The sequence below is a fragment of the Monodon monoceros genome, unplaced genomic scaffold (genome assembly GCF_005190385.1).
Source record: "Monodon monoceros isolate NGI ecotype Baffin Bay Population unplaced genomic scaffold, NGI_Narwhal_1 Super_Scaffold_21, whole genome shotgun sequence".
In the NCBI taxonomy this organism is placed as follows: domain Eukaryota; kingdom Metazoa; phylum Chordata; class Mammalia; order Artiodactyla; family Monodontidae; genus Monodon; species Monodon monoceros.
The window spans coordinates 89039235-89065801 of NW_021703778.1; the positions used below are offsets into that span (position 1 = coordinate 89039235).

Genomic DNA, 26567 nt, shown 5'->3' on the forward strand with positions numbered 1-26567 from the left:
GGATAGGTTTAGATTAGATTTTTCTTAAACGCTACATGATTAAGACAGTTTTTTCAGAGCACATTCTAGGAACATTGATTTATAAGATCAATAAGCCAAAAGCATCTCATTTTCTATTTAAACACTATTTTTTAGATTCTTGACTACATCATAAACCTATTCAGTTTATGGATAGGACAGCTTCCCCTTCCATATTTTTGGGAGCTTTGGTTCTCAGTAAGTACTTTTAGACAGTGAGCCAAGTAGAGGGAAGGCAAAAGATATATCATTGAGGGTAGTTTTCACTTAGCAGCCCCAGTGGAACATATACAAGAGAGACCTAAAGTAATTCCGGTTTTTAAAGTTCTTTAATTTAATACTTAATGCTTCATGTAATTGTAGATTCTTCCATTGAAAAATTAATGTAGTTAAGGGATTGACTGCAAACTTTGGTTATCAATGTGAATAACATTAACTATAAATTATAATTTATACATAATTATGAAGATATATATTCATGATATATACTTATTGTGTTTTAAAAAAGGATTGGGAAGTTCAGCCATGAATGCTCAAAATATACAAATGCTTTTAGAAAAACTCAAGGGAATTCCCCAGTTAGAAGGCCAGAAGGACATGATTACATGGATACTCCAGGTAAAACTGAAAAATAAACTGATCATTATCTTGGTTTAAATATTTAAGAATCTTCTGCTTGCCTTTAAGATTAAACCATAATATTCTCTAATTGTAAAATCATTTACTACTGATTTTCATGATCACTCATAATTTTTCATGTTAGTAATCCTATTTTCCCTATGTTTTAGTGAGGGCTCTTTTTAATAAATTAACATTTATTCGTTTCATTATTCAGTAAATATGTATTGGGTACCTGCTTATGTGCCATGCTCATTTCTAGGCTCCGAAAAAGACAGATAAGGTGCTTGCTATCATGTTGCAAACATTGAGCTACAGACAATAAACAAAAAAATTATCAGAATAATTCAGTAGATAAGTAGGGGTAACTTCAGATGGGTAATCAGAAAAGGCCTCTTTTAGGTGGTAACACTGGAACTGAATGACATGGAGCCAGTCTTACAAGAATCTTGAAAAGTCCTCCAGAATGAGGGAACAGCAATGCGAAAGCTCTAAGGAGGCCAGAAAGAAGGCTAGTGTGACTGGAACATAATGGGGGAGGGAGAGAAAGGTAGGCAGCAAGGTCAGAGGCACAGCCGGGGCCAGGTCATATAGGATCTTATAGGTCAGGGGTAAATGGATTATAGGGACAAGAGTAAACATAGGGTAACCATTAGAAGATTATTGCAGTAATCCTGGTGAGAAATGAGCATGACTTCAGCTAGAAAGCAGATGGCAAGAAGCTGGACTGATTCACGTATAATGTGATAGTAGGAGCTATAGAAATTGCTGATACATTAGATGGAAGAAGTGAGAGAAATCAAAATGACTCCTAATTTGTAGTTTGAACTGTTGGGTGGATGGCAGTGCCTTTGGGGAGGAGTGAATGAGGGGTAGGGAGAGAGGTCAGGAATGTTACTTTAATGGAAAACCCTCCAAATGGAAACATGAAGCCAAGGTTATGGAGCTTCCTCTCACTGTATTTATGAAAATATTTTTATGTTATCAGCTAGATATTATGTTGATAATTAGAATATAGGGTGGTTACATCAATTGGGGATCTTTGTACTGATTTGTACTTCAAGCAGTTAGTCCTTTTTATTACTTAATCAGAGACACTCCTTAAACAAGTGTGATATAATTTGATATGTAACTATAAGGTAATGATGTTATCAAGATTTCTCTTGAAGTAAATTTCATGAATATTTACTATTTTTCTTAAACCTACCAATATAATCATTTTAAAATATAAAACAAAAACAAAAGAAGTAAAGTAGATAACTATTCTATAGATTGCACTCATATGTGGAATATTAAATTAATTAAATTAAATAAATGAACAGATCAAACCAAACAAAATCAAGCACATAGATACAGAGAACAGAGTAGTGATTACCAGAGGGAAGGGAGTAGGGGGAGAGTGAAATGGGCTAAGGGGGTCAACTGTATCATAATGGATGGAAACTAAGTTTTAGGTGGTGTGCATGCTGTAGTGTATAGAGATGTAGAAATACAGCATTGTACACATGAAACTTGTATAATGTTATAAACCAATGATACCGCAATTTTAAAAAAGTCAATTGAGCCATCAGTTAGTCCAACATTTATATCCTATGGACCTGGTGCTATAAATTGGAGATCAGGTCCTGAAAGTTCATTTTTCCATTACAATACCAAAGTCCATTGTCAAAATATATAAAAATCACAAATCTCTGTTCTTATAAACATTAGATACTTTATCCAAATGGTTAATATAAAGTTTTGTTTTAAGTTCCTTGTGGGAGTTTTTTCCACATAAGACTGAGGCTCTTTCAAAATATAAATACTACAAGTTTTATGGATGTGCTCTCCTATTTCTGAAATCTTGATATTGTTAAAAAGAATGAGATAGCTCTTCCTTGGCACTGCCTGCGGAGGTGGCGGCCATCTCCTACTTGGCATCATGGCTACCCTCATGAAGCCCAAGATTGTCAAAAAGAGGACCAAGAAGTTCATCTAGCACCAGTCAGGCCAGTATGTCAAAATTAAGTGTAACTGGCAGAAACCCAGAGGTATTGACAGTAGGGTGCTCAGAAGATTCAAGGGCCAGATCTTGATGGGAGCAACAAGAAAACAAAGCACATGCTGCCCAGTGGCTTCCGGAAGTTCCTAGTCCACAACATTGAGGAGCTTGAAGTGCTGCTATGCAAAAAATCATACTCTACTGAGACTGCTCAGAATGTCTCCTCCAAGAACTGTAAAGCCATTGTAGAGAGAGCAGCCCAGCTGGCCACCAGAGTCACCAATCTTTGTGCCAGGTTGTGCAGTGAAGAAAATGAGTACACAGCTCATGTGCACGTTGTATTTGTGTCAATAAAACCATAAAACTCAGACAAAAAAAAGAGTAAGATAGATCTGTATAAGCTGTTTTGCAAACACCTCTAAAGATAAATGATGAAGTGAAAAAGGAAAGTAGGAAACTGTATATAGTAGGATCGGTTTTTATGAGAATATATGTAAATATAAAGAAATATATATTCTGATTTTTTTCCTGAAAAGAAATACTAATTATCTTTAATTTAGTTGATTTTGGGGAGAGGGACTGGCATCAGGAAGAAAAGGTATCACTTTCCATATTGTATCTTTGTCTTTATATGTCTTTGCACTAAAAATGTTATTTTAAATTTTAAAAAATTTCCATAGCAAAAGCAGAGGTATGCTCACCCCTGCAGACTGATTCAGCTGATTTTTGCTATCTCCAACCTTCTTCTTAGCTGGATTGCTATTTATTATGTATTTGCAGGTATTTCTCTCTCTGTGTGTGTGTGTGTGTAAATATATATAAATAGCTTAAGTTTAAGTCAAAGACATTTGGAGACATGATGACAAAATCAGTTGAGTGAATTTTTCTGTTCCTGATCAATCTAACCATATCTTTTTTTAACATTTCATCTGTTTTTCACAGATGTTTGACACCGTGAAGCGATTAAGAGAAAAATCTTGTTTAATTGTAGCAACTACATCAGGATCAGAATCTATTAAAAATGATGAGGTAATAACATTATAATGATGATGACGTTCATCTCTGTCTTTGAACTTTACTGGTATAAGGGAGCTGCTTCTTTTTGTGAGAAGGAACCTGTTTATTGTAAGGTATATAAGATGTCTACTATTGTTCATTGTGTTTCTGTACCACAGGGATTAGTGGTAGTTGACATACATATTTATCCAATATAATATATATATTTCACAAAAGTAGAGGAAATTGACGTTCAGTGCAGCGCTGTTGAAAATACCATATTTTATTAATTTTTGAAATATTTTAATGTCTGAAATTGGAATATGTCTTATAATCCATGCCTTCTTATTATTTAATCAGCAGCATTCTTAGTGGAACACAAGATTATGGTGCATCTAAGATTTAATGAAACACAGTAATCTTTAGGTTATGAATTTCCATAATATAACGAATCAGGTTTTGATGATTCTAATCTCAAAATCATTAGAATATTATTACTTGTGGTTATTAACTATCTTTCCTAAAAGAAAAACACTGGACTTAAGTTAAAATAAATAAAAAGACACCAATGCATTTCAGTAATGTTGTTAAAGTTCTCATTCTTAGCAATGTGTTAAGTAGTAACTGTTAGACATCAAGTTGGCTTTAAATTGATTAAATGTCAGTGGTTAAATGATTGACAAATGATTCAAAATTATTATTATTATTTTTTTTTTTTTTTGCGGTACGCGGGCCTCTCACTGCTGTGGCCTCTCCCGTTGCGGAGCACAGGCTCCAGACGCGCAGGCTCAGCGGCCATGGCTCACGGGCCCAGCCGCTCCGTGGCATGTGGGATCTTCCCAGACCAGGGCACGAACCCGTGTCCCCTGCATTGGCAGGTGGACTCTCAACCACTGCGCCACCAGGGAAGCCCTCAAAATTATTATTTCATTTAATTTTGTTTCTTAATATACCTGCATTGAATATAAAAAGCAGTTTATTAGATATTTAAGATACTTGGCATTTTACGTTAAAAAATGTTTTAATAAGTTAAATTATTGAAGTAACCAATGGAACAATTATTGTAAGATGTGATGGAGCCTGTATGTTAATTTTGAGTCATCAGATTGAATCTGAGTTTAATCTAGGAAATTTTGCCTGACTGAACAGTATATGTAAATTTTCACAATGGATCTTACCTAATTTTTCTGGTCTTTTAATACCCAGATTACTCATGATAAAGAAAAAGCAGAACGAAAAAGAAAAGCTGAAGCTGCTAGGCTTCATCGCCAGAAGATCATGGCTCAGATGTCCGCCTTACAGAAGAACTTTATTGAAACTCACAAACTCATGTATGACAGTACGTCAGAAATGTCTGGGAAAGAAGACTCCATTATGGAGGAAGAGAGGTAAAATAAAGCAAAACTAAAAATTAGCAACCCAGTTTCTTGTAGGAAAAATTACATATTCACTTTAAATAATATTTTTTCAAAATGTATTTCAAAGTAAGAGAAATTACACTATTTTTAAGCTAGCAAGGGCACAGTGAAGCCTCTTACTGGATGTAATTTTATGTTGATAAACTGTTCAAGTGCACAATGAAGTTAGTCGGGAACCTTTATGCACAAAAAGGCATGACGATGGAAACAGCAAAGATAGAAATCAGCTCCTGTTATCTTGTACGTGCGGACTTCTTTAGGTACACATTTATGTATCAGTTCATATATTCCACATCATTTTTATGAGTTCTGGTAAAAATGACTGCTGCTATTACAGATTGAAAAAAAAACCTTCACTTGAAAAAGATGGTCCATGTTAATTTTTCCTTTTTTCTAAAAAAGAAAGAAGGCAACGCCTATAGTTTTAGTCATGGAGAGCACATTGGAATGGGAATTAGTAAACCTCGTTTTCTGACTATGACACTGTGCTGTGCTCTTGGGGAAATCTGTTAACTTTCTGAGAGTAGTGTTTTGTGGGCTGTTATTTAGATACAGTGAGAAAAGGGAGGAGGCAAAATAATGGTTCTTTGAAAAGCATTCCAATTTAAAATATTGAAAATCCCTTCTGTTTATTTTTAAAAACAAGCTTTCACTGCTCCTTAAAACAATGTGTGTTGTGGATACTTTTAGGAAATTGTGCTTCTGCAATAACAGTAGACAGTAAACATTATACTTTACATAATATGTCTGTAATCCTGAAGTTGAGTATGCTAACAAAGAACCACAAAGAATACTGACTCTATATCTTAAAGATTAAAATTATGATGGTAAACTATCCTGGGATGACAACAGTAATAAAACTAGAAACTAATACAAAACTTTAAACAACAAGCAGAAGTCCCAACCCTCTTGATATTACCTATGAACAATATAACATTTAGAAAGTAATGAACAAGAGACTACTGTATATTTATTCAAACAAGAGGATGTAAGCAGAAATGTACTCAGAATTAATTAATGGCCCTAGTGCTTTCATAATATATTTTTATTGCCTGATTGATTGTACACATAAAATTGTGTATGTGTTCTCACTGAAAACAATTCACATAACACAGTAAGTCTCCTTTGACCGTCCTCTGCATTCCTGATCTTTCTCCACAGATAACCATTGTGATAATAACTATGGTTCTAGGTGTCTTTCTATGCATTTGTAAACATGTGTACGTGAATAATAATGAGTCTTGTTTTGTGTGTTTTAGTGGCTTTTTAAAATTTTACCATCCTTTTTTGTTCTGTGGGTTGCCTTTTCATTCAGTGACTTTTAAATCTTTTCATGTCAATACAGATAGACCTTTAGTGTAGATTCTACATCATTCTTTATGACTGCTGCATAGTAGTCCATAGTATGGATATATAATATTTTATTTATCAGATTTTGGACATTTAAGTTGTTTTTCCCTTGTTTCCCAATTTTCCCATATTACAAACAAATGTGTCAGAACATTTTTGTATGTTCCCCCTTGCACAACCCTATAAGTACTTCTCAAGGGTGGAATCTAATAAATGAAAGGGCTGGGTCATAATTATTTAAAATGTTAATAGATACTGCCACATTGCCCTCCAAAGTAGTTTCACCAATTTCTACTCCCAGCAGTGTATGAAGAGTTCCTGTTTCTTTCATTCTCACCAATACTTAAAATTATCAATACTTGAAAATATTTGGTATAATCAAAATTATAAATTTGTGCCCTTCTGAAATTCCCTGATTGGTTAATACTACGTTGAGCATCTTTTCTTATAATTATTCACTAGCCTGTTAAATTTTGTCTTCTGAGAATTGCCTCTTATTATCCTTTGCCCATGTCTATTGGATACTTTACTTTTATCTTACTGATTTCTAGAAGTCCTTTAAAATTATGGATATTAAGGTTTGTTTCATGTTTCCCATATGTTGTTCCTGTTTATTTAACATTATGAAATTTTAGCCATAGCAAAGTTTTCAGTGTTGATAAAGACAGATTTGTCAGTCTTTTTGAGTTTTAACTTTTTGTATCTTGTTTAAGAAGGCTTTTCCTATCCCAAAGTCACAAATATATTCTCTTAAATGTTTTAAATGTAATTACATTTTTCATTTACATTACATTTACAAATTTACATTTACAAATTACATTTACATTTAAAATTTTAATTACAGTTATATTAACACATTTTCCTTCTAAAAATCAAATGTTAGAGATAAAGCTAAAGTTCCATTTGAGTACTGGCCCAAATCCTGCACCCCTTTCTGCCCTTCCTCAGAGATACTCTGGTTATAAGTTTTATGTATATCTTATAAGAATTTTTACTGTGCTATTAGATACAAATATATGTAACCATAGAAATTATATAGTGTCATTCAGCCTTTTGTTTTATTTGCATAAATGTTATTATGCATGTATCATTCTTCAGTTTCCCATTTTCATTTAATATTATATCTTGGAAATCTGTATATGTATATTCTTACATATAAAACAAGCTCAGGGACTTCCCTGGCGGTCCGGTGGTTAAGACAACATGCTCACAATGAGGGGGCCTGGGTTCAATCCCTGGTCAGGGAACTAGATCCTGCATGCTGCAACTAAGAGCCCGGATGCTGCAACTAAGACCCAGGGCGGCCAAATAAATAAATAAATAAAATAATAATAAACCCGAAAAAACCAAGCTTAGCATTCCTCATTCTTGGCATTTGGACAGCAGTTCTTACGCCTAATGAATTGCAGGGCATTTAGCATCTCTGGCCCTTTATCCACTGAAGTGCAGTAGTGCCCCCTAGTCCTTATGATAACCAAAAAGTTAACTTTACTCACATGTTGCTGAACCCCTCCTAAAAAGTAGTAAGTACCACATCTAGCTGAGACCCACCTTTTAAAAACTTCATACTATTCTGTATTATGTAATTCATGTATACTGATGATAACCATTTAAGTTATTTCCAGTTTGTTGGATGATATATGATATCTCAGGGAGCTTCTTGCATGGATAGCGAGGCAGTATTACACGGCATGGCCTGTGAAGTCAGATCATCTGGGTGAAATCCTGGCCTGGTTACTTCCTAGATGAATTGTTAGATAAGTCTCTTACCATCTCTAGGCCTCAGATTCTTCATCTGAAAAATAGAGATAATAATAGTACCTGCCTTATAGGATTGTTGGAAGGATTAAATGAGGTAACATAAAGTATTTGAAACAGTGCCTCACATTACAATTAGTGCTTTGTAAGTATTTGCTCTTATTTATTATTGTACACATTGAATACATCTTATGAATTGCTAAATCATTAAGATGTATATTTTAAATTTTAATAGCTACCAAAGTAGAACAGAAACTTCAATGCCTAATAAGAGGGAATGGATAAAACCATTATAGCACATATAGTGAGAGTACTGTGCAGCCATTTAAAAATAATGTTTCTGAAGCAAATTTCGTGACATGAGAAAACAGCTAAGATATTAAGTGAGTAAAGCAGGACACAAACCGTATATGTAATGTGATCTTAATTATGTAAAAATGTTATAAATAGAAAGCAGACTGGAAGGACATGTACAAGTTGTTATTTCTAGGTTGTGAGAGTATGATGCTTTTTATTTTCTTCTTTATATTTTTCTAGACTTTCCAAAATTTCTTAATAAGTATGTATTACTTTTATAATCAGAAAAAACAGATTCACAGCTTCTTGGTACAGTAAGTTAACTATAATTATAATATGCATTCTACTTTGTGATCTGCTTTTTCTCTTTTTGCACTTATCAACACAGAATGTATTTTCTAGTAAGCAAATTAACTGATAAAAGTCAGAAAAATCAAGGGGGAAGATTTTAAGCTAATATTGCTAAATATAATTTTTATTTTATTTTTTTTATTCTTAAAGTTCTTGCCCTAAAGTTACTTAAAATCTACCAAAATATAAAGACAAGTGACCAAAACATGTGCCCTCATTTCTGGTCGTTTCTCTTGCTAGCACCCCAGCAGTCAGTGACTACTGTAAAATTGCTTTGGGTCCTAAACGGGGTCCGTCTGTTACTGAAAAGGAGGTGCTGACATGCATCCTCTGCCAAGAAGAACAAGAGGTGAAACTAGAAAATAATGCCATGGTATTATCGGCCTGTGTCCAGAAATCCACCGCCTTAACCCAGCACAGGGGAAAACCCATAGAACTCTCAGGGGGTATGTATTATTTAATAAATGTCTTTTTGAGCATTTCTTTTCATACTTGTGTAATTAGAAAAAATACTATCTGAAAGAAGTTTGGGAGTGAGATTGTATTTAGCCTTATTTGGTCAGATCACATTTTACCCATTTATAAAATGGACGCTAGATTTTTACATGCCATTTTGGCTCCTTTGTCGGTTTTTTAAAATTTTGGTTAACACATGGCCACATTGCTCATTCTGTCTCTTTCTATCTATCTCCATTTCTTTTTGCTGAACCATTTGAAAGTAGGAATTCATGACATTTCCCTAAATATTTCCACATGCATTTTCTAAAACTAAAGATAATCTATTATATATCTAGCATACCAGTATAACATTTAAGAAAATTACTAATTCAGTAATATCATCTAATATAAAATCCATATTTGAATTTCCCCAACTGCCCTCAAAATGTCTTTTTTTAGCTAGACTTTTTTTTCCATTTAGGATTCAGACATGTTTCCTATGTTGCTTATTTTATGTCTGTTTTAATCTAGAATAGTCACTTGCCTTTTTTTTTTGTTTTTCATGATAAGTGTTTTGAAGAATGCAGGCCAGTTTTCCTGTACAGTGTCTTACATTGTGGATTTGTCTGGTTGTTGCCATGTGGTTAGGTTCTTGTTAAACATTTTCTTGGCTGGAGTACTTATTATGTAATATGTTGTAATTCTTATATCACATCAGGAGTTAGCTGCTTTATTTTTTAAATACCCTTGGAATAATAATAATGATAAAAAAGGCTAACATCTAATGAATACTCACCATGTGCCAGGCACTGGTTAAGTGCTTTATGTGTATTTACTCACTTAATCTTCATAACAGCCCTGTGATTTAGGTACCAGTATTGGCTCCATTTACAGATGAAGAAACTGAGGCACAGAGAAATTAATTAACTTGTCAGAAGCCACAAATTATAAATGGTGAAATCAGGTTTTGAACCCCATAGTCTGTGCTCTTAGCCAGTAGATTATATTGCCTCTAAATATCCCTTAAAGTTACCCAGTCAAATCACTTTTAAAATACAAAAGTAAACTGTGCTTGAATCATAGAAAATTGCTTCAACAACCAAGGTAATGCAACTTAAAGCCTAATGTTAAAATAAAATGTACATCAAGAATAGAAGTTGTGGGCTTCCCTGGTGGCACAGTGGTTGAGAGTCCACCTGCCGATGCAGGGGACACGGGTTCGTGCCCCAGTCCGGGAACATCCCACATGCCGCAGAGCGGCTGGGCCCGTGAGCCATGGCCGCTGAGCCTGCGCATCCGGAGCCTGTGCTCCGCAACGGGAGAGGCCACAACAGTGAGAGGCCCGCGTACCGCAAAAAAAAAAAAAAAAAAAAAAAGAAGTTGTCATTAATCCATACTAATCACACCTGAAAGTCTAGCTTTATATTTTCCTCTTTTTACTTACTCTTAAGAATATATATACTACTGCCATGATATTGTGACACTTTTATTGGCCATTCCTAAGAAAGTTTATGATTAGAATTTTAGACCTGATAACCTCTTTTTTTGTTTGGTTTCTTTTTATGATTGTGGGGCAGATGAATACATACCTCATATTTTTGTCTTTCTGTGTCAGAAACCGTGGACCCACTTTTCATGGATTCAGACTTGGCGTATGGAACTTACACAGGAAGCTGTGGTCATGTAATGCATGCAGTGTGCTGGCAGAAGTAAGTTGTCCTTCTGACATGTTCTTGAAAGAAGCTAGGAATATTGAAGTTCTCTAAAGGCCACAAAAAGGCATGTTTTCTCGTGTCTTCTTTTTTTCTTATTTGAATAATTGAAGCAGTTTTAATTACTGATTTTGTTTGCATGATACTCATTATAGTATCACCCTTAGAAATTGGTGTGTAAAGTTATCAACTTAAAATTTTCACTGTACTTGCTTTGCACAAGCTAATTAGTCTCTTTTGATCAGTATTTGTATAAAAGAAGTAATAATCTTTATAAAAATCTCATTCCCCTCAAAACATAGAGGGAAAAGTACCTTTGAGATAGAATAGGGGACATGAAGTTCTAGTTGTATATCTGGAAGAGACAAAAGTTCAGAAATATAATTCCTGCTAAATATTTTGTGTAGGGTTTACCTTTTTGGCATCAGATTAAAATACATAATTTTCCTGTAATAGCCCTTACTACTTCAGTTGGTCATTGGAAACTGAGGGAGGTAGTATCTGTATTGTATCTCCATGCTGTTGAGGCAGGAGACAAGTTATAATTCAGTAAAACTATTTTAAATTTGTTTCTGCCCTGATGTGTCCTCCAGTTTGCCCCCAAAAGAATGGGCATCCTATTTCTTCTATAATTATAATTTGTGTATTTTTGCATGTAGATTCTAAAGATGTTTATTGAGGCCAAAATTCCAGATTTTTTTCAGTTGGATTAGAGCAAAGATACATGTGTAGTTTTGAATGGACCTATGTCTTGGAATTTTGCAGGTATTTTGAAGCTGTACAGCTGAGCTCTCAGCAACGCATTCATGTTGACCTTTTTGACTTAGAGAGTGGAGAATATCTTTGCCCTCTTTGCAAGTCTCTGTGCAATACTGTGATCCCCATTATTCCTTTGCAACCTCAAAGGATAAGCAGGTATATTTTAATTTATGTTTTGGTTAATTTTTTTTAAGTTGTCTTTAATCCTTTTGTTGTGACTGTTTTAATTAGATTACTAGTTCCTTTTTTGCTATTTAATTAATACTTTTTCATTTTATAACTTGTATTCAACTTTAAAAATATGATAAAAGCCCCAATTTTTGGTTTCTAAAGGAACTGGAACATTCATTTACTCAAGTCTACATGTTTTGCATCTGTCTTCCAACAGCCATTAAAGTAATAGAACTTTGATCTCCGTCTTAGCACTCACAGAAGGAAGAAAGTTGCAAAGAAGATCCATTCCTTTCTTATAGTCCTTTGCCAGCATTAGAGTTGCTATTAGGAGTTTGGTTGCTCTGCAGGTCTTTGTATTATTATTTCTATTCTGTTTTTCTGAAGATCCAAATGCTGTAGTTGTAGAGACATGGACAAAAGGTTATCTATAAAGGTAAATAAAAACGATAGGTTCATCTATGGATAGTTTTTTAGTGTTTAGAATAAATTTTTAAACTTTTATATTCTGACCATCTGTGAATAGAATTTAATAGCAGATTTATTAGTTTTTTTATGACAACTAGAACATGTAATTGTATATTTCTGTATTCTCACTATTCTACATGATGATAACAGTACTATTTATTATTATTATTATTTCAGTTTTTTTAACTCAGTGACTTTGTAGTGATAGACCTAAGTTTTTCTAAAGAAAATGATTTTATTGATAAAACACTTTTAACATGTTTTCACAGCATAAGAGTTCAAAGGTGATAGGTTTGGCAATCAGCGTCAGTAAGTAGTTGCTCTGTCTCTACTATTCCATGTCATTAGAAAACATAATTTTGAATTGTTTTCTATTTAGTGTATTGGGACATAGAATGTCATCGTTTAGGAAGAAGGTGACATCACAAAGATTTATCTTTTATTTATTTATTTATTTATTTATTTTAGTTTTATTTATTTTTTGGCTGTGTTGGGTCTTCGTTGCTGCACATGGGCTTTCTCTAGTTGTGGTGAATGGGGGCTACTTACTCTTTGTTGTGGTGTGCGGGCTTCTCTTTGTGGTAGCTTCTCTTGTTGCCAGGCACGGGCTCTAGGCACGCAGGCTTCAGTAGTTGCAATGCGTGGGCTCAGTAGTTGTGGCTTACGGGCTCTAGAGTGCAGGCTCAGTAGTTGTGGCTCACAGGCTTAGTTGCTCTGCAGCATGTGGGATCTTCCCAGACCAGGGCTCAGACCGTGTCCCCTGCATTGGCAGGTGGATTCTTAACCACTATGCCATCAGGGAAGTCCTCCTTGATATCTTTAAGAATAGGATGCTTCAGGGCAGTCCTTTCTAAAGTTAGACTGATCCTTACAACTAGGTCTCTTCAAACCCTGTGACACTTTTAGTCTGTAGTAACAATTTTGTTACTTAGGATCTGAAATACATGATTATACATAACATTTTTATTAGGCATTTGAACTTACCTGTATAGTTGGAATATATTTGCCTCTTTTGTTAGAAAATCAACATGAGTATAACCTAAGATACTAAAGTTAAGAGCATATAAAAAACTTTATCAAAACTAATAATAAGCTAGCATTTTTAAAGAAAATTGGTCATAACAAATCAGAGTACACTTTCATTTCTGAGAACTGAAAAAATTCTTAGATCAAATTTGTGCCCAGAGATGTGAATTTTGGCACAGTTCATTGTATATTTTAACTTCACTTAAAGCTGTCCTTTCAGTAAGCAAATCTCTACTTTATAGTCCTTTTTAATAGCACTGTTTCTGGTCCCCCTTGGTTGTTAATAGCAGTTTGGGTCAAACCCCTGCCCTTACGGAATTTATATTACAGAGAGGAGAGACCAATGGTAAACATAAAAATACAGAGTATTGAGTAGTGAGAAATACAGAGAAAAACTAAATTGGCAGCTTTGGGCTAGAGACAGACCAGTGCATGAGGTTCTCTACAGATTGAGTCAGCAGGGAGCTCCTCTCCGAGACGGTGACGTTTGGATAGAGACCTGAATGAAGTGAAGGACAAGCAGTGCTACTCTCTGAGAGAAGAGAATTCTAAGAACAGGCAATATCAAGAGCAAAGACCCTGAAGTAGGAGCACATCAGCATGTTGAAGGTGAAGCAAGAAGGAAGCAGGTTCAAGGCACAGGAAGAAGGCAGTACGCTTGGAATGGAGCAAGCAAGGAACCAGATCCTAAAAGGGCTTATGAGCTAAGATTTGAAGTTAGAACTGTATTTTATGTGTGATGGAAAACCATTGGAATGTTTTGGATAGGGAAGTGATACAATCTGATTTACATTTTTAAAAGATCTTGCTGGCGGTTGTGTGATGAATGTATAGATAATAAAGAAGCACTGCTGTGGAAGCAGGAAGAACAGTCTATTGAAGTAGTCCAGGTGATGGATAGTGTAACTTGGATTAGGGTAGTAATGATGGAGATAGAAAGAAGTGATCAACTTGGAATACATTTAGAAGATGAAACCTGCAAGACTAGCTGATAGATTAGAACGTGGTGTGTGAAGGAATCAAATATATCAGTGGTGATACCTAGTTTTTGACTTGAGCAGCTAGAATGGTGATTTCATTTACTGACATTTATTACTTCCAGGTGATGGGTGTATGGGTGGTATCTTGTTCTTTGTACTTTAAAATTTTTCTTCCCTCCCAAAACTACATTTTTAGGCACCAGTGTTTCTATGACCTAGGAAGCTAATCTGGAGGAGTTTGACTTTTTCATACAGCCATTTATCCATGGAAAGACCCTACAAATTCAGCTTTTCAGTTTGACTTTGTGCCAATGGCTTTAATAATTTTTAAATATCATTTTTCAGTGAGAATACAGAAGCTCTTGCTCAACTTTTGACCCTGGCACGATGGATACAGACTGTTCTGGCCAGAATAACAGGTTATAATATGAAACATGCTAAAGGTTTGCTTAAAATTATTTTATATTTAGCTGTGTGAGATTTAAGTGTCAGAGTCTTTAATTTTTTGAAAGTACTTATTGCTCTAAAATATGGTTTGTACATACAGATTTGTTAAATATTAGGAAATAGGTTTTTTTAGGCCAAGGCTAAGTTTGGCTTAAACCACTTTACTCAATTTAATAATTTTTCATACTATGAGGCAGTATGGACAGTAATTAATCTGGAGTCACAATGCTTGGATTTAAGTCTTAGATCTATCACTTACTATCTGTGTGATCTTGGACAAGTTACTTAACCTCTCTGTGCCTCAGCTTTCTTATTTGCAAAGTGGGAATGATAATAGTACCTATCTCATTGATTGAAGGATTGAGTTATCCTACATAAAGTAGAACAGTGCATGGTACATAGTAAATACTATATAAGTGTTAACTATTATTAATACTGTTAATATGTTGTAATTAATATTAATAACAACAAACATTTGGAAATTATTACCCCATTTATATATTCTTCACAGTTGAGAGATAAGACTACGTAAAGGCTCAGAGAAGTAAACAATGGCAGGCAGATTGGGGTGGACGTAAAAATCTGAGGAATGTTTAGTACAGGCAGTGAGTTTCCTGGGGTTTTTTTGTTCCTCCTTTATTTCCCAGTTTTGACCCCAGGGTAGCCTGAGTCACAGAACTATGCAGTGGACATGAACAGTAAAAAATCCAGGAGAGATGCCATCTTTCTGGCCAGAGGACTGGAAAAGAAGCCCCTCAGAGCTGGAGAGTGTAAAGGGAATTCTTTTTTTTTTTCGCACCTTTATTGGAGTATAATTGCTTTACAATGGTGTGTTAGTTTCTGCTTTATAACAAAGTGAATCAGTTATACATACATATATATCCACATATCTCTTCCCTCTTGCATCCCCCTCCCTCTCACCCTCCCTATCTCACCCCTCTAGGTGGTCACAAAGCACCGAGCTGATCTCCCTGTGCTATGCAGCTGCTTCCCACTAGCTATCAGTTTTACATTTGGTAGTGTATATATGTCCATGCCACTTGTTGTGTTTTTTTTCCCTCTCTTTTGGCTCTTTCCCAAGGCCAGCTCCAGTCATGGAACTGCACTGCCATGGTGGCCACATAAATATCTAAAATCCCAAGGGAAAACCAGTCTTACTGGCCAAAAGATCTGGGAGAAATGGGACCACTATATTCCAAAAAATTCTGGGTGAATCCTCATTATTTTTTTCTTTGCCTCACAGCTTCACCGCAAGGTTAGTCCCAGTCAGCACAGGGGACTAAAACTGAGAGAAATTGGTCATTTTGACCAGAGGAACTGGGAAAAAGGGCCCCTTGGAGCTAGAGAGTATAGGGGGAATCCCAGAGAGGAGAGAGCTGTAGAAGGGAATCTCCTACTTTTGAGACAAACACAAGTCCTGAGCTCACCTCCAAGCTGCACGTGTGTGGAACAGGCCCAAAGAAGCATAGCAACAGCTTTGAGACTGAAGCTGCATTAAACCACCACTCAAGTTCCAGACTAAGCCCTGAGTAGTACATATACTGGCAGACCCAAACAGCATAGCAAAGGCTCTGAAAACTAACATTGGAACCACCACTTACAGGGAGTGAGACAGAACTTGTTGAACCTGATTTGGGTTGGGTTGATTGCCTACTAGAACAACAACAAAAAAGGTACATTTTTCCAGAGAATGTTAATGTGGACCAGTAATGTTCAAATATATTCACAATGTAATATTCAAAGTATCCAAGACACAATCCAGAATTACTGAAGGTACAGAGAACCAGGAGAATCTGACCAACTCTCAAGGAAAAAAACAGTCAACCAACTGCCAATCCTGAGATGTTTTAGTGTTGAACTTTTCAGACAAAAAGTATAAAGCAGCTTTATAGTCATGAAACATGAAATAAAGGTGAACGCTGGTGAAGTGAATGGAAAAATAGGAGTTCTCATCAGGAAAAAATAGAAACTATAAAAAAAGAACCAAATGGAGATAACAAAATTGAAAAAATACTATATGAATTAAAAAATTAACTGAATGGGGGCTTCCCTGGTGGCGCAGTGGTTAAGAATCCGCCTGCCAATGCAGGGGACATGGGTTCGAGCCCTGGTCTGGGAAGATCCCACATGCTACAGAGCAACTAAGCCCGTGCACCACAACTACTGAAGCCTGCGCACCTAGAGCCCCTGAGCCACAGCTACTGAAGCCAGCACGCCACAACTACTGAGCCCGTGTGCTGCAACTACTGAAGCCTGCGTGCCTAGAGCCTGTGCTCCCCAACAAGAGAAGCCACCTTAATGAGAAGCCCTTGCACCAGAATGAAGAGTAACCCCCGCTCGCAACAACTAGAGAAAGCCCGCGCACAGCAACGGAAGACCCAGCGCAGCCCCAAAATTAATTAATTAATTAATTAAATCTTTTAGAAAAAAGAATACAATTTTAACTGAATGGGCTCAGTAGTAAAATGGAGACGGTGAGATAAGAGTCAGTGAATTTGAAATTAGATCAGGGGAAATTACACAATGAAGAATGGACAGAAAAGTGATGCAGAAAAGCGATGCAGTATCCTTAGGAGCATATGGAACATTTTTTTCTTCCCTTTAGCCCAACATTTGTGTCATTGAAGTCCTGAAAAGAAAAAGGATGGTACAGAAAAAATAGTGAAGAAATAATAGCTGGAAACTTTCCAAACTTAGAGAAAGACTTAAATTTATAGGTTTAAGAAGCTCAGTGAACTTCAAACTTAAAAGCTTACCTAGATAGGTCATACCCAAACTGCTGAAAACCACAGATGAAGAAAAGAATCTCAAGAGCCACCAGAAGAAAACAAGTCATTTCACATACGGGAATAACAATTCTAATTTGATAAGGAAATGGAGCCACAAAGAGGTTTAGTATTTACCCAAGGTCTTAGTAACAGTCACTGGCAGAGCTAGGATTCATACCCAGGCAGCTTGGCTCCAGATCCTTGTTCTTATTCACTAACGCATGCTGCCTTACTAATAGAATACTATGCATTTGTTAAAAATAGAAATATAGAGGGTCAGTTACTGATGTGGAAGACATTTACGATCTGTTAGTGAAAAAACAAGATACAGAACAGTACTAGAGATGTTGTCCTTTTTAAAAAAAATCTACACGTGTAACATTTATATGGAGAACAGAAGAATATCACCCTAATGCCATCTGGTTATCTAGGTGGAGAAATCGTGAATGATTATTTATTGCTTATTAACATTTTCTAAGTTTTCTAAAATGATCATATATAATTTACAAAAGCTAGAAAAGTGTGTGTCAGGCTAAACTCCTGTGATTTTTCTTTCTTTTTCCTTTTAATTTGTAAGGAGAAAAGCCAACAATTCCAGTCTTGTTTGATCAAGGAATGGGTGATTCCACTTTTGAGTTCCATTCTATTCTGAGTTTTGGAGTTCAGTCTGCGTAAGTATCTAAACAAGAGAAGTTTGTAAGTGGTTGTGAAAATAAGAGTGAAGAACAGTTCTTTCCTTCCTTCTTGCTTTATTTGTAAAATTGTTTTCTTTATCCCATTTTTATCTTGTTGCTTTCTCCCTAGAGTTTTATTTGTACTAATGAAATTAAGTGGTTTGAGATATTAGAGTAATATGTATTTAATATGTATTAGGGTGAACCATGCCTATAATTAACTTTTTTTTTTTATAATTAACTGTTTTTGACCAACAAAAATACTATTTTTATATAGTCCAACCTACAAGAAGAACAGAATTTAAGAGACTTAAGTTAAAATCACATCTGACTTGCTCTGTGACTTCTGAAAAGTCTCAGGTCACTCCAACCCTACCACAATTCATTTTCTTGTTTGTAAGATTGAGACAGTGGTCTTCTAACTTACGTCATAACATTAATGGAAAGATATTTATATGAAGGCACTTTGAAAAATATAATATATCCAAATCAGATATTACTAGTTAATGAATATTATCTGAGCTACATTTTTCTAGTTGTGATCCTTGTTTACATTATGTATCCCATTGCTACTGAAAATATTTGTTACTTGCAACAAATAGAAGTTCAGGAAACCAGAAATAATCATTGCTAGTACATATATTATTATATACACACACAGACATACACACACCCCTATCAGCGCAGAAGTACTTCTTGGTCCCTTATCCATACACTAAAACTTATGTCAGATCTGCTTCCTCTGAGGTTTTTTTTTTTTTTTTTTTTTTTTTGTGGTACGCGGGCCTCTCACCGTTGCGGCCTCTCCCGCTGCGGAGCACAGGCTCCGGACGCGCAAGCTCAGCCTCTCCGTGGCATGTGGGATCTTCCCGGACCAGGACACGAACCCGCGTCCGCTGCATCGGCAGGCGGACTCTCAACCACTAGCGCCACCAGGGAAGCCCTCCTCTGAGTTTTAATCCTCTCTCCAATCTGTTCCTTAATTTGGACCTGGACCCTTTCTGCTGTGAACATTTACTGCATCTTTTATAAGAAGTTATCTGGGTCATTACCATTTTGTTGGAGACATTTTTCTACCTGTAGGAGTTACAGTTCTGCTTTTCCCATTTTTTCTTAAGGAATAAATCTTCTTCAGCAGCTCTTATATCTAATTTGACAAAGGGTAGTTTACTTTGTCAAAAGGAGTTAAATTCTTGCTTTGGTACTTAATTGGACTTCTCAATAGGTAGCCCCTTTTACTAGACCATTATATCAATATAAATTTTTCTTGTTTTATTTTTAGGATAAAATATTCTAATAGCATCAAGGAAATGGTCCTTCTCTTTGCCACAACAATTTATAGAATTGGATTGAAAGTGCCTCCTGATGAAACGGATCCTCGAATCCCCATGATGACCTGGAGCACATGTGCTTTCACTATCCAGGCAATTGGTAAAGCCTATAAAAGAACTAGTTTGGAGCTTTATAGAAACAGAATTAACATTGATTGACCAAAATTCCTTTTTTTCCCTGATGGCCTGGAATACTTTGACTTGTTTAAGGCCTCTTAGTATATCAGATTAGGTGACATGATGCCATTTAGCCTTAGAATATTTTGTATTAATCTCTTTTAACTACAAAAATGAGCATATAAACTAAAAATACTTGAAAGGGACAGCATGAAGCAAGCTATATTCGAAAGGTGGCAGAGTTACAACACTGGAAGATCAGAGAAAAACAAAGGAAGAAGAATCAACCCAGAAATGTCCAGTATTTTTATTTCTTTTACACTTTGAGATAAAAAGAAAGGTAAACTAAAGTCATCTAAAAAATTACCAGGAAAGAGAAAGGAAGACTGAGGTGGTCAGGAGAGACAGATTAGCAGCAAGAAACCTACCAAGTCTGAAGGGAAGCCCACTGTCAAGTTCTCTGCCATGTTGAAAGCTTCTTAGAGAAGAGTGTAGCTATCAAATTAACATGTTGTGCACCAGCGGTCCCCAGCCTTTTTGGCACCAGGGACCAGTTTCATGGAAGACAGTTCTTCTGCGGACTGGTGGCCTGGGCGTGGGAGAGTGGTTCAGGTGGTAATGCAGGCAATGGGGAGCGGCAGATGAAGCTTCGCTCACTCGCTGCTCACCTCCTGCTGTGCAGCCCGGTTCCTACCAGGCCACTGACCGATATCGGTCCGCAACCTGGGGGTTGGGGACCCCTGTTGTACACCTTAAACTTACACAGTGTTATATATCTCATTAAAGACAGGGGTAGCGAAGCAGTGAAGAATTGCTTAGATTTTTAAATTAATATATTTGCTCATGACAGTCACAAGATAGAGTACTACGTGAAAAAGAGTTAAGAACTGTAATTCTTTCATGTCATCTTTATCCAAGCCAGTTTCAGACTCATTTTCCAGTTTTTCTGGTAGTTGTTTTTAATGGTTCTACCACATTTTCTTCATTTAAATATAGTTTTGTAATAAGACACTATTTCATGATTTGAAGTAACTAACATGAAGCCACTTCTTTTTTTTTTAATAAATTTATTTATTTATATTTTATTTTTGGCTGCGTTGGGTCTTCGTTGCTGCACACAGGCCTTTCTCTAGTCGCAGAGAGAGGGTGCTACTCTTCGTTGCGGTGCACGGGCTTCTTATTGCAGTGGCTTCTCTTGTGGAGCACGGGCTCTAGGTGTGCAGGCTTCAGTAGTTGTGGCTCGTGGGCTCTAGAGCGCAGGCTCAGTAGTTGTGGCACACGGGCTTAGTTGCTCTGCAGCATGTAGGATCTACCAGGGCTCAAACCCATGTCCCCTGTACTGGCAGGCAGATTCTTAACTACTGCGCCACCAGGGAAGTCCAAAGCCACTTCTTTCACAGAGCCTTCCTGGACATCAGCATCAGTCTCTGTGAACGGATTTTAGAAGTTATTTCCAAACCTGTCAGACTTAAATTGTGGGTAAAAAATACACAGGTTTATATTTACTATGATTAAATAAAATGAGAAAAGGAAAAGATGAGGTTTAAATAGAATCTGAACAATATGATATGAAATGTAAAGCATTCTTTTGGAGTCATAATCTACTAAATATCTTCAGATTTCCAATGAAGGTACTTTTACAATTTACTATTTTGGGAACACAAGCATTAGGAATTAGAAATTTATATTTAGGCATTGAACATTTTAAAAAGTGACAGTTTTGTTATAGAGTAGATGAGAAATTCATTGGAGAATAGGACTGAGTCTTCATATGTGTTTCTGTAACATAGTAATTTGAATCTATTTGATTAATAGAGTGTTATATAGTTTTCACTCTAGGGCTTTTTCCATGCAGTGGATATAATGCTGTACTTTATTCCTAGTACATAAACAGCTAACTTATCTCACTCCCTGTGGGTGTGGAGAGACATATACAGGATGTGTTGGCACAGTTATGAAGAATAGTTGAGGAATCAAAACAGAGGGTCTGACAAAGAGAATGGAAGAAGAGGACAAATATTGTCAATCGATCACTTTGTGAGTAAAATATCTTATGCCGCATAACAAGAGGGTGCCCTTCTGAGATAAAGGCACTAATCTCTGAAGAATTTAGTACTTCCTCGCTCAGATTATTTAACAAAACTTCTTCCCAAGCAATACCCAGGAAATAACAAAGTTTTGCTTAATGACTAATTCCAAAGTCCATAAAATGTCAGTTCAGGAATTGTTTCAAAACCAGTAGGGTGGTTATATGATCCACACATCCTCCAAATTTTAAAAATGTATATATAAATCATGTGATACTCATTTTAATATAAAATTTACAAATATAAAATCAGTACTGAACTGAAAATATATATCAATAGGTTTTATACTTGCTCAAGTGACTTTTGTAACGCAATATATAATATTCAGTTAAACATCTGGTATCTAATGGTAAAAAAAACTACCAGCAAATTGAGGTTACATTTAGAATTAAACATGGTGATACTTGATTTAGTTCATACTGACCTTTTAACTATCGCATTTTGTGTTTAATGGTGTCTAGATTAGCCAAAATTTTGTCCATTTTTAGCCAGTTCTGTTTTTCTATTTTTTCTGCTTTCTTCAAAGCTAGAATAAGAAAAAATACATGATAAAAAAATGCAAAAAGAAAATAGGAAATAAGCCTTCCACTCTCACAGATGTGTTTGCTACCAAGGATCAGTGAAAATAAGAGTAATTTAGTAATAAATACCCTAGCCAACAAGGCAAAATATATTTCTGAACCCATGCTTTTTTGGTATTTTCAGTTTCATCTTTTTATCCTATAAATCTAATTGTTTTTTAATAGTACCTAAAAGAGCAATAACGTTACTTACGTCTGTCTTATGTATTATTTTTTAACAGAATAGGTGTTACTATATTAAAAAAATTACTTATTTAAAAATTTTTTGCAGAGAAGGACAAATACTGTATGTTTTTATTTATATGTGCTATCTAAAATATAAAACAAATGAACAAATATAGCAAACAGACTCACAGATACAAAGGACAAACTAGTGGTTACCAGAGGGGAGAGGGGTAGGGGTAGGGGCAAAATAGGTGAAGGAGATTAAGAGGTACAAACTACTAGGTACAAAATAAATGTTACAAGGAAGTAATACAAAGCACAGGAATATAGTCAGTATTTTATAATAACTTTGTATGGAGTATAATCTGTAAAAATATCAAATTACTATATACCTGAACTTAATATAATATTGTAAGTCAACTATACTTCAATTAAAGAAAAAAAATTTTTTTGCATAGAAATTTTTTTTTTTTTTAAAGGAGGATAAATGAACCAGAATGCTTTGTTTTTCCCAGGTATTCTTTTTTTTTTTTTTTTTTTTTTTCCGCAGTACACGGGCCTCTCACTGTTGCGGCCCCTCCGGTTGCGGAGCACAGGCTCCGGACGCGCAGGCTCAGCGGCCATGGCTCACGGGCCCAGCCGCTCCGTAGCATGTGGGATCTTCCCAGACCAGGGCACGAACCCGTGCCCCCTACACCGGCAGGCGGACTCTCAACCACTGTGCCACCAGGGAAGCCCCCAGGTATTCTTTATTGATTGCTGCAGGGACTTTATTATTTGTAGTAGCAATTTGTGAATGATCTACATTTGCCTCTGTAGTATTCTCTCACTCAAAAGTTTGGAAATTTGGGGGACTTCCCTGGTGGTCCAGTGGTTAAGACTCCGTGCTCCCAATGCAGGGGGCCCGGGTTTGACCCGGTGCCGCATGCCACAACTAAAAGAGCCCACATGTAGCAACGAAGATCCCGTGTGCCGCAACTAAGACTCGGTGCAGCGAAATAAATAAATATTTTTAAAAATTGGGTGGGGGGGATATTTTGGCATAGACTTAAACATGAAATTTTGAAGGGGAAAAGTGCAAAGCATCTGGTCAAAAATAAGTTTAGTTAAAGAACATCTGATAGACAGAAACCAAGTATACAATTGTAGCAGTATTCAGAATTTATCATTTTTGTTTTTCTTACTCTTTGAGAAAACCTCTTGGGAGATGAAGGAAAACCTTTGTTTGGAGCACTTCAAAATAGACAGGTATGTGTATTCCAGCAGGGTACGTGTAACTCATGGTATGCTTTTTTAGGGAGTCCACAGTAAATTTATCATTTAAAAAAATCTTTATTCACTCCTTTTTCTGTAAAAGTTAGCAGAATTCTGTTAAAAAAAAAAAAAGCTACTTCAGTCTCATAGGAGACTGAAAGGCCAACATTGTACACTTTGGAGAGTTTTCTCAATCTTAGTGGTTAAATGTAATTCACAGAAAGATTTCTGATGATACTTGGTTACTTTTTATCCCCTTCTCTGTTTATTTCCAAATCAGAACCCTAGTGTCTCTTACATTTTTCCTTCTCACTAATTTTGTACCATCATGTAATATTAAGTATTAATGCTGGCTTAGCTCTAGATAAATCATCATACTGAATTCAAGAATAAAACTAAACCATGACTCCTTGATGGGCAGATCCTGACTCTGTATAACTATACTCCTGCCTCAGGCCCAAGCCTCATAACATTGGGGACCCTGAAAAACAGTACTTAAGAAATGTGCTCAGTAGCCCTGTGAAAACAAACTGGGTAACAGGATTCCCTAGACCACCTACTTCCTAGCCATTTCTCTCATTATCTGATAGCTGACACAGGGGACTTGGAGTCCACGATGTGCTTCCCTATAGTTCCCATCCTTCCATCTGGGAAGCAGAAGATCTGTTGCCTGAATTCAGTGATTTTCTGCCATCATTTTAGAATTTCTGTAAATACGTTTATTTGCACAGGCCTCAATAGAATAATTTAGGCCAGATATTTAAGAGAATGACTCTGGGGAAAATGAGTACTTAAATGAGAATTGAGATGATTATATCTTTAATACCTCTTTGTCATGGGAAGATCTATTAAAAAAATTCGGTGAAGTCATAAAACTTTTTAGAAGTATTAAAAATATTGTAACTAAATTTGCAAGAATGTAAAGTATATAGTAAGTCTGCACTAATTCTTGCAGACTGGGATTGGTTTTTACATTGAATGACTTAGGTCTTTTATCTTCCCTTATCTTTTTATCTTCCCCTCTCTTCCAATCTAGCATAATGGTCTAAAAGCATTAATGCAGTTTGCCATTGCACAAAGGATTACCTGTTCTCAGGTCCTGATACAGAAACATCTGATTCGTCTTCTATCAGGTAGAGTCTTCTCTGAATTATTATTATTATGTTATTTATGTGTCTTTTCCCATTGCATTTCTGGCAGTGTATTTTATTAGGAAACAACACACTGCACTAATTTTGGATACTCATTACCACAGCCTTACAAAAGAAAAAACAAAAAGAAAACAAAACACATGGCTGCCCCTTTAATACCTGCAATCTTATTTTTAAAGCCAAGTGTTTTCAAATGTTGTCAACGTGTATCGGTTATATCCACCTAGGGGCTTTTTTGAACCAACATTCCACAATCACTAACATCTTATATCTCAGTCTGGTTCGAAAAGGGAGCAGTGATGTGGCTAGAACATTTAAAAATATGTTTAGTTTTGCTGGTGTGTATCAAAGTCATATAAAAATAATAGAAGTGCTAAGTGTGGTAATCTCAGACTGTAGGTCCATGCATGCCCTTTTCTTTGAGAGACAGGCTATAACAGCTGAGTTGGGGGTTTTTTTAGATTCTAACAAGCTAGAAATTAAGCCCATATGGTGCTCAATATAAAAACAGAAAGAGGGATTAGAGGTTATACAGTAGTAGAATGATTTGGCTTTCATTTTGGTTGTCTGCATTTCCATTTAGGTATTTGTACTACAGGAGCTCCTTTGCGTCTAAATAGGTCAGGCTTAAAAAAGACTGTTTTTATAAGTCTTTTTATTCGTAAGTTCAATATGTCACAGGTAAAGAGGTTTAAGCTTGCACTTCCTAGGTATGTTTCTACCAAATAAGAGAGTCATTCAGTCTTTTTAAGCTTTAAAGCCAGGCATAGTGTTTTTCTAGCTGATCTAACAGGCTTTTTTCCCCAAAATTGACCAGTTACTTTACCTTGAAAGTCTGTTGAAACAGGTCACCTTCCTCCTTGTTGATTCCCACAAGCTTCTTAGGGAGCTCTTCCTGGGCAGCTTTCTGTCACTCTAATGACATGGGGGTTCCATGGCTCCATCCAAATCTGCCACCTAGATTTCATTAGAACTTTTACCCTGACAAGTTTTATATCTTCAAGTTTATTTCCAGCTATCTCCTGAATTAATCTCATGCTAATAGGAATCTAATATTAATGCTGTTCCCTAGCTACACACTTAAATTTTTTCTGTTTTTTCATTTACTTTTTCTCTTATTGGTCAGTTGCACAGGCCCAGAATTTTGCACGTGTTAAACATGCTTCTTATTCTTAGGACTTCTTCCTATTGTTAACAGTTTATCCTATTTGCACAGTAATATTTTGGTCTTGTTTTTTAATTTTTTGGCATCCCTTTTCATTTCAGTTATAATTTGGATACCTTGTTTTACCAGCACTTCCAAATAGTCTCCCTGCTTTTACATTCATCACACGTTATGGGATTTATAATGTTTAAAACACGTCAAAATAAGCACCAAACAAAGAGACTATTTAACATCATCACAGATAGCAGAAACTGAAATAATAGTGCATAATCTCTAATTGGCAGTAACTAATAGAATTGATGTGCTTTTGCTCTGTAATGTAGCTTTGTGCCTTTATGTAAAAGTTTGGTATGTGAAAATTTATTAGCAGGAACATCTTTATTTGCAAGGTGTTAGGGCTATAAACTCTGTATAGAGGTAGAATATATGGTCCCTGCCATTTGTAAGGCTTATGATTGAATTAAAGAAGCAGAACCTCTGTGAAAA

At 35.8% G+C, this 26567-nt stretch overlaps 1 protein-coding gene and 1 pseudogene across 5 annotated transcripts in view; both read left to right on the forward strand.

The window, feature by feature from the left end:
- Positions 1–26567, forward strand: part of UBR1 (ubiquitin protein ligase E3 component n-recognin 1) — a 168866-nt gene that overhangs the window by 113300 nt on the left and 28999 nt on the right. For all 5 annotated transcript variants that reach the window (XM_029237186.1, XM_029237188.1, XM_029237187.1 and 2 more), the window contains 11 exons: positions 527–636; positions 3560–3646; positions 4820–5001; positions 9028–9233; positions 10841–10934; positions 11703–11852; positions 14687–14784; positions 18134–18227; positions 19513–19661; positions 23704–23759; positions 24802–24898. In XM_029237186.1, the coding sequence (XP_029093019.1) occupies positions 527–636; positions 3560–3646; positions 4820–5001; positions 9028–9233; positions 10841–10934; positions 11703–11852; positions 14687–14784; positions 18134–18227; positions 19513–19661; positions 23704–23759; positions 24802–24898 (1323 nt within the window). The remainder of the gene's footprint in view (positions 1–526; positions 637–3559; positions 3647–4819; positions 5002–9027; positions 9234–10840; positions 10935–11702; positions 11853–14686; positions 14785–18133; positions 18228–19512; positions 19662–23703; positions 23760–24801; positions 24899–26567) is intronic.
- LOC114905035 lies at positions 2558–3189 on the forward strand (annotated as a pseudogene).